A 15,043-nucleotide genomic window follows, 5' to 3' on the forward strand; every position below is an offset into this window, starting at 1 on the left:
TGTATGTGTGTCTGTGGGATGTGTGCCTGTAGGGAGTGTGTGTGTGTCTGTGGGTGGGTGGGTGTGTCTAGGTGTGTGTGGGTGTGCCTGTGTGTGTGTCTGTGGGGTGTGTGTGTCTATGTGTATGTGTCTGTGGGATGCGTCTGTGTATGTGTGTGTGTGTGGGGGGGGGGGGTGCCTGCGTGTGTGGGTGTGCTTGTGTGTGTGTCTGTGGGATGTGTGGTGTGCCTGTGTGTGTGTCTGTAGGGTGTGTGTGTCTGTAGGGTGTGTATGTGGGTGTGTGGGTGTCTGTTTGCGGGCCTGTGTGGGATGCGTGCCTGTAGGGAGTGTGTGCGTGTGTCTGTGGGTGTGTGTGTGGATGTGTGTGTGGGTGGGTGTTTCTAGGTGTGTGTGGGTGTGCCTGTGTGTGTGTCTGTGGGGTGTGTGTGTCTGTGTGTATGTCTGTGGGGTGCGTGTGTGTCTGTGTATGTGTGTGTGGAGGGGGGTGCCTGCGTGTGTGGGTGTGCTTGTGTGTGTCCTTGGGATGTGTGGGTGTGCCTGTGTGTGTGTGCGGGGTTTGTGTGTGTGTCTATAGGGTGTGTATGTGTCTGTGGGGTGTGTGTATGCGTCTGTAGGGTGTGTGTGGGTGTGCCTGTGCGTGTGTCTCTGTCTCTGTGTGTGTCTGTGGGGTGTGTGTAACTCTATCTTTGCCCTTTCTACCAGCGCAGGTGGCACTGTCTCCCAGTCTGTGGTTAGCACTGGCCTCCCACTCATGAATAGTACGATAGATTACCTTCAACAGGCGCCAAAACACTCTCCCAACAAAAGATCCTTGTTAAACTCATCTGAGGCTATTTGTTCCCAAATTGTACAGAATGCCTTAAATCCCTCCGCCGTGTTATAAATGTTTCTGCAATATTGCAGAAGCATCTGAAAAGGTTCTGGCAAATCAACTGGGAATGAGGATGAGCGAGCGGCCGAAATATCCATACATTATCCGAAATATCCACATCTGACAAATAATTCAGTGTAATATTTGTCTATTGGCGTTTCAGGTAAAATCCGTCTATATCTAAAGGGAGCAAATGTGGCCAAAGCGTTGAAATCAGGCGCGCATGGTCTCATTAATCCTGTGCACAAACAAACCCAATTTCACAGCGATAATTCTGACGGGACAATTTTACTCGGTTCATGTCAGTATTGTTGCAATACAGAGCTGAAAAATGTGTTGCTGGAAAAGCGCAGCAGGTCAGGCAGCATCAAAGGAGCAGGAGAATCGACGTTTCGGGCATAAGCCCTTCTTCAGCCCTTCCGATTCTTGAAGAAGGGCTTATACAGGAAACGTCAGTTCTCCTGCTCCTTTGATGCTGCCTGACCTGCTGCGCTTTTCCAGCAACACATTTTTCAGCTCTGATCTCCAGCATCTGCAGTCCTCACTTTCTCCTCTTTGCAATACAGCCCATTTTTCTTTCTCGGTAAATATCACATCAGCGACCAGGAATATTACTGACAAGTTGGCTTTGTTTGCTCCGATTTGTACTCAAATTCCACATTGTTCTGACATGAGAACTAGCTGATGTGATCATGCACTCCGGAGACACGCGTGTTGCCGTGGCAAAGGTATTGAGTGGATAAAGGTTAAAATCAATCGAAGCTCTCAATGTCTCTTTGGCGACTGGGGGTGGGGGGTGGGAGGAGGGGGCGGTGGAGGGGTCCCTGAGCTGACTGGGTGACATGTGTCCAGTGGTGGTGCTTGGGAGGTGGATCCCAGTGAATGTTTGCTTTTCCTTGAGCAGCTAACCCTGTCAGCAATAAGCCAGTGAGTTGTTCAGTTTGCTGCTGGGTGCACCGGCAAGAGGCAGCGGATACCCGCAGGAGCAGCATTGTCAGTGGGAGAGCAGAGAGAGAGAGAGAAACCAGCCCTGCTCCAAACTCACCCACCACCCCCACCCCCCAACCTTGGCTGTTTGTGGCGCCGGGTTAGCGGGAAACGCCGACCGAGGAGAGAACCGGGATGTGTAGCGAGCAGCAGTCCCAGGGATGAGCGGCTGTGGCTGTAAGGTGTGTGTACCAGGCAGGGAGCTTCTCTGCTGCTAATCGTCGGGGGTGCCTGTGCGACCGGAACTGGAGCTCACGCCTGATCGATGTGATTCGAAGCTGCTGCTGCTTCTGGGGGTCGCTGGATTTGTGACCGAGAGATTTCACTGAAGATGCTGTTTCACTTCGGCAGCACTCTGGCAAACCGGCCAAACTCCCGCAGCGGTTCACCGGTTGGCTTATTTCTGGTGTTTCTTTCCCAGATCAGCGTCTCCCGGTCTCTCCTAACAGGTAAGGAATTCCTGGCTCAGGTTCGGTGCGCCGGAATCACGTTCAAAGGCTGCCAAACTGGCTGCTCACGGCGCTGTGGTTTTTGTTTTAAATATTTAGGCTCCGTGGCAAGCTGTGAGAACGAAGGCGCTGTGATAGAAATCCCAAGAATTACAGACAACCCGTGCATCTCCTGTCAGTGTTTGGTAAGAGCACTTTCACCTGAACACAGAGCTCAGGTGGGAGGAGCAAAGCGCCCGGTTTGAAATCGAAATGTTCTATGTTCTATGAAATAGTGACACCAAAAGCCACGTTTACTGTCGCGAGTGGTTCAGGTCATGAGGGTGACGGCTAACATTCCGGTGAAATGTTTGTAATTCGTTAGGCACCTCAGAGAGTGCTTGCAGTTTGTATTTGGAATAGAACAGAAACCCACCCAAAGATGCGCCGTTGAAAGCATCAATGTCTCAGTTCATAAGCTCGGGAGCACTGAGGAGACAAACACAGATCCATCGCTAATGCCATGCGGAACAGTGACTTAAAATATGCTTTCCGGAAAGGATCACAGCTCAAGTTAAACTGATTTTAAACTAACGTGTTTTTTTCATTCTGCTAAGATTGAAAAATTAAGACCGGCACTAGGACCCCGTGGCTGTCATCAGTCGGGCTTCCCGGCTTCTGTGCACAGCCACATCCCAGATCCCATCCCGCGGCTGCTCGGCCCGATCACAGAATGCTAGCTCGAGGGAGGCTGAGCCTGTCCAGTTGTGTTAAGAATGGGAGGGCTGTTGCGGTTTTGCATGATTCCTGATATACATATGCACGCACAGCTACTCATATACACATCCACCCACCCACACACACACACACATTTACAGGTTAACTTCCCCCAGCGGAAATCTCTGCCCTCTGTCAACCACAGCCGGTCACCCACGCATTGCAGTTTGCTTTTCTGCAGCCTGCACTCAATTTAATTCGCTGCTTATTACCTGCAGCCAGCTCATGTCCGTCCATATGTTCGGGATTCTTGCATTCCAAAAAAAATCCATATATCATTCCCGATTTCAATGTGCAAACTCAAATTCAACATTTATATCCCTATAAATACAGGACACCTAAACTCGTTATAGTGTCGATGTTAATATGGTGAGTGCAGGTGTTCCCTCTTATGCACTTTATGCACATTGTCGTAAATCCATTCACAATTCACAGCCAGAAAGAGATTATAGTCTCAAAGTTCCGCATCATTTTGCTTCTCTAAGTCAAACCTGCAAGCCTTTGGAAATCTGAAACAAAAACAGGAAACCTTAGCGGCTCAGGCAGTATCCGTGGCAAGAATTAGGCAACGTAAGGATTGCGGGAGTTTCCGGGAATGTGGATCATGGGGTGATCATCATTTTGAAAGTAAATCTAGGGAGACCCCATTGTGGAAGCTGCGCCTTCTCGTTGCCCCCTTTGCCCATCTGTCTAGTGACCTGCAACTGCCCCGGGCATCACTCGGGACACTCTGGGCCATCTTTGCTTCAACGGAATTTCACAGGAACATTGCAGACGATCCGGCGTCTACCCGGAAATTCGATGAGGGGAGTGGAAAGCCTCAGTTCATTTACACCGCTCCCCATGCGCAATCCCATCTCTACTGACTGCCAGAGTTGGCGAGGCAGGGATTTCTCTGCAGGCATTGCCCTGTGGGAGACGGTATCTGGTCCGAGAGTTTTACTTGGAAATTAGGGGCGTATTCCACTCACCCCCCCCCCCCCCCCATTACAGTGATTGCACTGAGCTGAGCTGAGGTTGCATCTTGTTAAAATTGCCCAGGACGGTAGGAAGGGGAACAGCAGCGTCAGCGGTTGAGGCACGTTGCAAAAAGATAATATTGGGCGGGCAAACAGGACCACAAGTGGTCGACTAACAGTGGAGCAGCGGGCCTGGTCTCTACTGATCCACAATTCCTCAGGTGCCCTGTGTGCTGCAACATTCTAATAGTCAAGTGAGAATTTCTCTCAGAACTGCATCCCATGACAAGTCAGGTTACTCTCTACTGTAGTAAGGGCTGAGCCAGTTTAATTTCTTGTCAATTGTAACAGTGGGGGAATTCAGCAATGATAATGCTATTGAATGGCAACCGGAGATGGTTGATGCTTGTGTGGTGCAAATGTTACTTACTACTTATGAGCCCAAGCCTGGATTTTGTTCAGATCTCGCTGCACATGGACATTGGCTGTTTCAGTGAGGAATTACGAAATAAACCGAACACTACAATCATCAGAAGCATCACATGGGGAATGTAATTAATGAAGCAACTGAAGTTGGTTGGACATGGGACATAATCCTGAGGCAATAGGATCCTTGTGGTAAATTAGTAGTGTCTCTATCTCTGAACCAGCAGGCCTGGGTTCAAGTCCCACCTGCTCCAGAGGTATGAAATCACCAGATTTGTGAAATAACATCCTTGAACAAGTTGATGAGGAAAATACTGATCTGAGACACCAAGTGATGCTCTTGTGATGCTATCTATAGCACGGCCCCTACCTCTAGGGAAGGAAATAAGTTGTATCCAGAGGGACTGCTGCAGAGATGTCCAAATGACCAACAAAGGAATTTCATCTGACTTCAAACAATGTAACCTTAGTGACAGTGTAGCAAATAGCAATAATTCCAATTCCACATGATGCAACAATTGGCCATTCCTAATTGTCCTGGATAAAATACGTAGTGTTTATATGGTGCCTTTCTCAACCTCAAGACATCTGGAGGCATGTACAACCAGTGAGATAGTTTCATAGTGTAATCACTGTTCTAATGTAGGAAACATTGACAAGATGGTTTATTGCCTTCTTTTTGCACTGCTTGTAGTGGATTTGATACAACTTTGTATTTTACTAGGCCATTTTAGAAGGCAGTTAAGAGTCAGTCTCAATCCTATGGGTCTGGAGTCAGAGTAATGATAGCAGATTTCTTTTCCTAAATAACAGTAATGAGCCAGTTATATTTTTACAATAATCTGACAGTTTCATGGTCACTTCAACTGAGACCAGTTTGTTATTAACAAAATTTTGAAAGTGAATTCTAATTCTGAGTTTGTCACCGTAAAACTTAAACTCACATTGTCTGAATTACTGGTTCAGCAACATAATCATTACAATATCATTTTAAAATCATCTGAATGGATTATTGCCATGTTCAGTTGTACTAATACCTGGCATTTTGATTCCTTCACTGTACAAATTATGCATGCACTGTCAGTGTTAACCTGCTTCATGACTAGATGCAATCTTTCAAGAAAGTTGCAGATCTTACAGCAGTGAGATCTCCTGGTAGGAGTACTTACAACAGGACAGGAAGAGGAGAAGGCAGATCTAAATTGTACATCTTACTTTGTGTGCTGAGTTTGTTGTAGGTTCCAGGCCTCCAGTTCATTATGGCTACAAGCATGTTGCTTTTTAGATTCTGTTCAGATGGTTGAAGGGATGTAAAATTATTATTTTTTTAATTTGAAGACGACCAAGGAATTGGTAGCCCACCCTTAAGCTGCACTGCCAAATCGGGTCATTTGTCATATTCACGTTTATGTGCGTTCTTGGTAGACTCAAAATTTATCACAATTGAATTGAAATGTGTTTGGCTTATGATTGATGTGATGCTCTATTTTATGACTGTAAACCTTTCTTGCTGAATTTTGTTAATTCGACTCTCATGTATCCAGAAACTTTAGAAGCTACAGTTTATTCCTCATTTAACATGCTCCATAATTTAAAATTTCAATCAAAATGTGTTCTTTTCCCATTTATTTCCTGATTAAGCCTCTTTGCCAGGGATTATTAAGGATCTAACCAACACTGGAATTCACCAAATCCCATCACATTATTCTTCAGTTCCTTTTTGAGCTTCCCTTAAATGCATCTATACTATTCACCTCAATCACTCCTGGATAGTGAGTTCCAAAATTCTCAATACTATCTGCTTAAAAGCATTTCTCCTGAATACTGAATTTTTTAGTGGCTGATTTATATTTATCTCCCCTAGTTTTGACCCTGTGCTAATGGAAATACTTTCTACCTGAATGCTATCAACCCCTTTCATCATTTTCATAATCATTTTCAAATCAGACAATTTTTTTTACGAGTTAATAGCACCCTGGCCTGTTCAGCTTTTCCTGATTGGTAGTTAAGGAATCATGGTTGTACACTTGTTTATGTCATCTCCTGTATCTCTTAATTGAAATTGTTCAAATGACAAGACTGTAGCATTCTGCTTTCTCCATCATGCAGCAAATTGTAGAAATCTAGTGTTCCCCTTATTGCTTGCTACTGTAGACACTTTGTTATGGTGGTGTGCATGAGAACTGGAGTTTGTAGTTTTTTTGTGGAGTATTTAATAGCTTAGTTATAGTGACTGGAGAGTAAATCTGAATGATTCAAAGGCTAAAAATGGTTTGGAATTCCTTGTAATGGTATTTAACATAACTGAACCAAGCAGATCAGAAGCTCCTAACTTCAGTTTTGGTTTGCACTAAGTTGGAATGATACCTGAGAGGCCACAGCAGCAGTATTGGTCTCAGTACTTATCATAGTTGAGAGAAGAGTAAACAAATCAGAATTCCCATGCTCTCATTGTTCTGCAGTGATTGTTCCTGGACTAGTGTGTTTCATAGTTTGCAAAAACTAATTCCTGTGGAAAGCCCCAATGTATTTCTCCTTTTTCACTTTTCTGGGAGTCATAACTTGCCTAAGTGGCCTCTACAGATTAAGAGATTTACTCTTTAAAGAATGGAAGTCTACTGAAGGACATGGTCATTCATTAGGACTTCCTGTGTTGCTTTCATCTGTCTTTTCCAATGATCCTCCATGGTTCATGTCTTAGAGAAACGTCTATTCTGCTTTGTAAAAAACTGCCACTTGAGGAGAAATTTCAATCGAAGTTGCATTCAACCATCACTCATGAAACAGAAAAAAGAAATTGCAGAAGAGTGGAGTTAAGAAATATCTTAACTCTCAGAGACTCTCCCTCAAGAAATCTTTGGAGATTTGGGCTGCATGGTGGCTTAGTGTTCAGCACTGCTGCCTCACAGTACTACGGTCCTAGGTTTGATTCTTTGGGTGATTGTGTGGAGTTTGCACCCTCTCCCCATGTCTACGTGGATTTCCTCTGGTGCTCCAGTTTCCTCCCACAGTCTCAAGATGTGCAGGTTAGGTGAATTGGTCATGCTAAATTGCCCAGTAATGTCTGGGATGTGCAGTTTAGGTGGATTTAGCCACAGTAAAAATGTGGGATTACAGAATAGAGTGAGGTGGCCTTTGGAGGGTCGGTGCAGATTCGATAGGCTGAGTGGCCTCTTTCTGCACTGTAGAGATTCTCTTCTGCTTCGATATTGCAAGCTTGGCCAGGCACTGCTTACAGTCTGGAGCAAGTGAAGACCCCAGGAAATTCTCCCTGTGTTAGTCCATCTGTGGACTCATATAGACTTACTATGTACTCAAGATGCCCATTGGTCTTTGCATTAATATACAGCTGGTGAGAAGAAATCAGCTGCTACTTACGCCACCCATTCAATTTTATATCTTATTGATTTTAATAAAGTGTGTAAAATAACACTGCTGGTGATTTTGTGCTGTTGCTCGTTAACAATTTCAGCCTGTCATCCCATGTTATCTGGAGTTTCCATGGAGATAGGAAGATTTGCAACTCTCTACTGCCTATCTCAACCTCAGGACATCCAAAATTGCTTTATAGCTAATGAAGTACTTTGGTTTTGAAGTCACTGCTATAATATAGGGAATCAGTGGGAGGCTGTGCTTCAGAAGCAAAACCTTTGTGGTGATGCGACCATGGTGCTCTTTCAGTTTGATTGCAGAAAAGAATTTTCCATATATGATATGGACTGCTGTGTTTTCTCTTTCTGTTACATACTCAATAAGTTCATGTCACTATAGGTTGAAGAGGCCAGTAACCTGTTGTCTGATGAGTGGGGTGAGAACTCACATGGACCTGAAAGCCCTTACTGGGAGTTCTGAACTGGAAGGATTAACACTATGTCTGGATTACTACTGCTGAGAAATCAAGTGAATCTAATTCTCTTGATATAGCTAGGATCTACAGTAGCAGCTAGCTTCCTTTGCAATTAATCACGAACACTCCATTTTAGACTACTTTCTTTGACTGTGCTTGTATTGAAAGTTAATGTGGATTTCCTGTTCTGTTTACACAAAAATTCATCCAAAGCCCTGCCATTTATAAAAAGATTCATTCTGGCAGCTTGTCCCGTTTAAATGGATTGCAGCTCTGCAGTTAGTGAATTACGAACAAATGTTTATCAACACAGATTGCAACCTGGTCATCCAATTTTTTGGGGGAAGCTCGGTTCCTGTTTGGGTGAATAAACAAAGTTGCCTGTTTAGTTGAAATCTGTGCACAATTACAGCCAATTTTATGCAGAGGACTCTTGCCAAATCGAGACTAGATTGAGATTTTCCGAAGCAATTTCATTTTGTAGCTGGCAAGGAAGGAAGGTGTCATCAGCTCAGCCTGGTGCCAGTCCCAGGATTAAAGAACAGCATGTAACATAGGGCACTTCCCAATCCTTCAGCTGTTTGCAGTCTTTAGTTGCCAGGTCTCTCCAGCATCTTTTTTATGTATTCATTTGTGGGATGTGACCATGTTGGCCGGCCTACACTTATTGTCCATACCTATTTATCCTTAAGAAAGTGGCGGTGAGCTGTCTTCTTGAATCGCTGCAGTCCACCTGCTGTGGGTTAACCCACAATGCCCTCAGGGAGGGAATTCCAGGATTTTGACCCAGTGACAGTGAAGGTAATATATTTCCAAGTCAAGATGGTGAGTGGCTAGGACAGGAACTTGAAGCTGGTGATGTTCTCACGTATTCACTGCCCTTTTTCTTCTGGGTGGAAGTGGTCATGAGTTTGGAAGGTGCTGTCTAAGGATCTTTGGTGAATTTCTGCAGTGCATCTTGTAGATAGTACACACTACAGCTACTGAGTGTCCATGGTGGAGAAAGTGGATGTCTGTGGACGTAGTGTCAGTCAAGCGGGCTGCTTGTCATGGATGGTGTCAAGCTTTCTGAGTGTTGTTGGGGCTGCACTCATCTAGGCAAGTGGGGAGTAAGCCATCACATCCTGACTTGTGCCTTGCAGATGGTGAATAGACTTTGGGGAGTCAGGAGATGAGTTATTTGTTGCAGTATTCCTAGCCTCTGATCTCCTTTTGTAGCCACTGTGTTTATGTGTTTATCTAAAGGCTCATGTTAGGCGTGTGAGGGGGTATTGACCTCTCATCCAGGTGGCTGCAGCTCCAAGAACCCTTAACACCACGTACAGGGGAGCAGGTAACTGGATGAGCATCAGAGCTCAGTATCAGTGTCTGCAGACATCCACCATTACCACCACATACTGTCTATATCAACACATCCCTCCTCAGTGAATTTTGCCACCATGAAGGTTCAGGCCAGTAGGCAGATGGGATCATGACACTTACAATCTTACCTCCAAGTCACACCACATTCTGACGTAGCCACAAATGGGCATTCGTTTACTGTTGCTGGGTCAATATCTTAAAACTCCTGACCTCACTCTGTCATAAAAATACTGTGGTTATAAAACATAGCAGCAAGAAGGCCCATTGCAGTTTCTGAGACCCACCAGTGTGAGGGAAATTAATGACATCCTTACCAGCAATGCCTATACCTTGAAAATGAATGTTTTAAAAGTCATTGTGAGTGATGCATTCTAGATGTTACAGCTGTCTCCAAAATGCTTACTTTGTTTAAATGACCACAATTTATCAAGATTTGCACTGAATGACATACAAAACATTGTGTTACAGAATGAACAGGTTTGGTTTCCTAAGTCAGTGATAAGATGTTAATAGCCCCAGGTTCTTCAGGGGTTGACTGGATGTAACATTGGCAAAGTTAGACAAATGGACTGCAGGATACCCAAACTGACCCCTCTCCCAAAGGATAGTGAAGAACACTATCTAACTAACCATATTAGCAGTGCGAACACCAGCGACTGAAGAATTTAAAGGTGATGGTGATGATGTTCCCAAGTCCTTTGTCCTTCTAGATAGAAGTGGTCATGGGTTTGGAAGATGGTGTCTCAGGATTTTTAGTGAATTTCTTCAGTGTATCTTGTAGATAGTACACACTACTGCTACTGAGTGTCAATGGTGGAGGGAGTGGATGCAGGATGCTCAAACTGAACCCTCTCCCAAAGGATAGTGAAGAACATTAGCAAACTTACCAAATTATCAGTGCCAATTCCAGCAACTGAAGAATTTTCTGTGGTCACTGGGAGAATTGGAGACATAGAACTAATTTTTGCACTAGGAGAAAGTGAGGACTGCAGATGCTGGAGATCAGAGCTTAACAATGTGTTGCTGGAAAAGCGCAGCAGGTCAGGCAGCATCCAAGGAGCAGGAGAATTGATATTTCGGGCATAAGCCGTTCTTCAGGAATGAGGAGGGTGTGTCAAGCAGGCTAAGATAAAAGGTAGGGAGGAGGGATTTGGGGGAGGGGCATTCCCAATTACCTGAATCCAATTACCTGATTCAATTTCCACTCGCTATCGATCTTTTTTACAAATTACCTGCTCAATATTACTTAAGCCAGCGTGACCACGTTTTTAAAAAATCAGAAACTATATTAAATTAAAGCATTGCAGTGGAATAATGTGTATCTCAGCCTAATTAAAATTTTCTAACGGAGGATTTCACAGGATGCCTTACACTGACTGACTGCAGCTCTTATCTGCCATTGATACACACAGTCCAGGTTTCACAACGGTGGAGTTCAGTGATGAACACTAGGAGATTTGCTGACTTTGCATGGCCACTAACTGAACCTGCAATTTAATTACAGCCACGAACTCATCTACTGGGAGCTGTTGTTTTGAATATTTGTCATTTAGTTTTATTAGGAGAGGAGAAATTAATTAAAATGTCCACTTTTTTTGCACTAACAAAGACTTGTCAACGTGATGTCCATATGTGGGCAACACTACCTTTCCTTATGACCCGTAAAATTCAAAATGGTCCTGGGGTTACATTGATTGTACAGCACTGAAACAGGCCGTTCAGTTCAACTGATCCTGTTCCCAAGTAGCCTCATACTTCTTCATCTAACCCCATCAATATAACCTGTGTTCCTTTCTCGCTCATTTGTTTATCTAGTTTCCTCATAAATTTATCACTTCATTCACTCCCTTGATAGTGAATTCCACATTCTCACAATTTCCTGGTTAAAAATTATTGGTTTTATTATTTTTGGTCTCCACCACATAATGAAAACATTTTCTTCACGTCTGTCCTTTCAAACCTTTCATAATTTGAAAAATATCTGTCTAGCCCCACCCCAAGTCTTTTTTTCTAGGGATCAGCAGGATCCTCTTGATCAGTTCCTTTCTGGATGCAAGAATATCAGCCTATCCTTGAAGCTTTTTCAAATACTACCTCACATCTGGTCAGCCAAACATTCCAGGACCCATAGATGTTGAAGGAAAGATCCTGGAATATGTTGAGCACTTCCTCTACCTTTGCAACCACTTCTCTCAAAAGACAAGAATATTCGATGCGAGATCAGCTGCGCCAGCTCAGCCTTCTGTAACCTATGGCAGCAAGAGTGTGACAACAAAGAACTCTGCAAGTCAGTAAAGCTCCTAGTGTAAAGAACAGTTCTCATCACTGAACTCCATTGCTGAGACCTGGACTATATCAATGGCAGATAACAGCATGAGATAAATTTTATTAGCAAAGCTTCCATCCCATCCTCCAGATCCAATAGGAGGACCATCAAACAAACACTGATGTCCTTGAAGCCAGGTCCACAAGTACTCAGACAAAGCTCCCACAAAATCAGATTCAATGAACTAACATTGTGGCCAGATGAAGGAAGAAAAAGAAGCAAGTCCCACACTCCAGATCCCACCGTCTCATGAGATGTCCTGCCCTCTGTGCCAATGGACCTGTGGGTCAAGAGTTGCTCTTCTAAGCAACATAAAGAGGCAAGGCAGAAAATGATAATCTTCAGTCAATGCAACCTCAAAGCGAAGGACAGCAAATGGCAATGACATGTATGAAACACTTTTCTCAGTGAATATAAAAATATCCATGTTTTTCCTTTGCTATTTTCAATGTCAAAACTCGCCTTTTTATCATACCCACTTTCAATATGTGTTTTCGGAGAGTATGCTGTGCAGTGTGTGAGTTCGAATGTGGAGTCTCACTGAGGGGAGAGAATGTCTTCAACTTGGATGAGAGGTCAACATTATTCCCAATCTTCAGGCTGTTAATTGTATTAACTGTACTAACAGGAGCACCAGAAATAATGCACTAATTTCTCTGGATCTTCTCGTGAGCCAGGCTCTGCACTTGGGGTTCAATCCCTGAAAGATTTCCTTGTTCCTAAAACTCTAGGGAAAAAGAAAACAAAGCAAATAGTTTTAGTTCTCCCAGTGATATGGTTAGATTGGAGTGCCAGATTTTGTGAGGCTGTAAGTTTAAAATTAATTAGATATTTGTGACTCTGATATTCTTAGATCTTTTGGCTGTTTGGCCTTGTAAAGACTTTTGATGCAATTTTTAGTAAAACATTCCTTTTTAAGTGTAGCTTACAGGTTGGAATCCATAGAATCTAGTTTATTCTGTACTGGGCAGTGACTAGTCTCCAGTCAGAACTAAGAGCAAATGAACTCATCATTGATGCAACCTAACAGGGAGATTTTTATTCCAAAGCTATGCACTTTGTAATTGCTCAAGCAAGTCTGAACAAGCCCATGAGCATTCGCTGAATGCTCACCAGTGTCACATGACTCATTGCTTAAAGGTACATTGTCCACACATAACCTACTAGGAGAAAGTGAGGCCTGCAGATGCTGGAGATCACAGTCAAAAAGTGTGGTGCTGGAAAATCACAGCTCTTCAGGCAGCATCCGAGGAGCAGGAATGATTGATGAAGAGCTTATGCTCGAAACATTGACTGTCCTGCTCCTCAGATGCTGCTTGACCGACTATGCTTTTTCAGCACCACACTTTTTGACATATATAACATACACCAACTATAATTTAGAATGCAACTTGCTTCAGGCATTGAGGGTCCATTAAAAACACCCAGTTAACATTGACACATGGGATATGGGTGGAATGCTCAATACTCTGTTTCGCAAGGAATTCCTAGACAGGGAGTGTTTTTGTGAGTTTAGTTGCTCAGTTGGTCAATCATTGGGCAAGGAAACTGGGAAAGAGGTGGACGCAAAGTCTTTGGTTTCCAAACCATCTGGAAAGTATGGGAACAAAAGGATTCAAGTTCTGGGGCATCTGGTAATAAAGTCAGATTCACTCATTAAGTTTAGGACTGACCAGTTTCAGAAAGTCTTCTAGACAAAAGGCTGTATTTAAACTAGTAACCTGGACAGTATAGTGTGTTTTCTATTTGATGTGTCTTACAGAATAATAGTCAAATCAATTATACAGAAAAAAAATTGAATTTACTTTTCACTTTTTTATTTGTTCACTTGCTGTTTAAAAATCATTGCCCTGATGATTTATAATTGACTTTGCCTCACTAAAATGTTAATCTGATTCCTTTCAGGAGTCTGGATAGCCTCATATGAGAGCATTTGCAGGTTAAATATCCAATTTATTGGAATACAGTCTTTCATTGTTCTAAGGGGACATTTTGATTTGATTTATTATTGTCATATGTACCAAGATACAGTGCAAAGTATTGTTTTGCATGTTAACCAGTTAATCATACCTTACATAAGTACATCAGGGTAAAAGAACAGAATGCAAAATATAGTGTTACAGCTACAGGGAAGGTGCAGGGAAAGATCAACTCCAGTATAAGAGAGGTTCATTTATAAGTCTGATAACAGCGGGGAAAAAAGTTGTTTTTAAACCTGTTATATGTGTTTTCAACTTCTGTATCTTCTGCCCAATGGAAAAGGGTGGTGGAGAGTATAACCAAAGTGTGAGAGGTTTTTGATTATATTGGTTGCTTTCCCAAAGCATCAGGAAGTATAGATGGAGTCAATCGAAGGAAGGCTGGTTTTTATGATGGACTGGGCTATATTCACAATTCTCTGTAACTTCTTGCAATTCCAGGGCAGAGCAGTTACCATACAAAGCTATGTTGCATCCAATAGGATACTTTCTATGGTGCACCTATAAAAATTGGTAAATGTCATTGTGGACATGCCAAATTTCCTTAGGTTTCTGAAGTAGTTGAGCTATTAGTGTGCTTCCTTGCTTGTAGCTTTAACATTTCTGGACCAGCATAGGTCGTTGGTGATATTTACTCCAAGGAACTTGAAATTCTCAACCACCTCCACCCGTGGACATTTGCCACAGGCAGAAATGCGTCTTCCTGAAGTTGATCACCAGCTCCTTTAGTTCGCTGATATTGAGGGAAAGATTGTTGACTTACCATGACACTAAGCTCTCTACTTCTTTACTGTACTCTGTCTCATTGTTGTTTGCGATCTGACCCACTACAGTGGTGTCATAGCAAATTTTTAAATTTAAATTTGCTGAGTTTGGACACACAGTTGTGAGTGCTCAAGGAATATAGTAAGGGGTTGAGTATGCCTCCTTGCAGGATACCGGTGATGAGGATTATTGTGGAGGAGGTGTTGTCGCCTATCCTTACTGATTGTGGCCTGTGGGTCAGGAAGCTGAGAATCCAGTTGCAGAGATGGGAGCAGAGTCCCTGGTCTCAGAGTTTAGAGATGGGTTTGATTGGAAT

The 15,043-nt window shown here is 43.3% G+C and overlaps 1 protein-coding gene across 2 annotated transcripts in view; it reads left to right on the forward strand.

Annotated features, from left to right (window-relative positions):
- Window positions 1-1,733: 1,733 nt before the first annotated feature.
- bmper (BMP binding endothelial regulator) overlaps window positions 1,734-15,043 on the forward strand; it is a 68,147-nt gene continuing 54,837 nt past the window's right edge. Inside the window, exons 1-2 of one of the 2 annotated variants that reach the window (XM_043688764.2) lie at window positions 1,734-2,307; window positions 2,407-2,525. In XM_043688764.2, the coding sequence (XP_043544699.1) occupies window positions 2,190-2,307; window positions 2,407-2,525 (237 nt within the window). In that variant the 5' untranslated portion in view covers window positions 1,734-2,189. The remainder of the gene's footprint in view (window positions 2,308-2,406; window positions 2,526-15,043) is intronic. The other variant, XM_043688765.2, reaches the window with a different exon arrangement.

The sequence above is a fragment of the Chiloscyllium plagiosum genome, unplaced genomic scaffold, assembly GCF_037043375.1.
Source record: "Chiloscyllium plagiosum isolate Xiang-an unplaced genomic scaffold, Cpla_swu_hap1 HiC_scaffold_4, whole genome shotgun sequence".
NCBI classification, from domain to species: Eukaryota; Metazoa; Chordata; class Chondrichthyes; order Orectolobiformes; family Hemiscylliidae; genus Chiloscyllium; species Chiloscyllium plagiosum.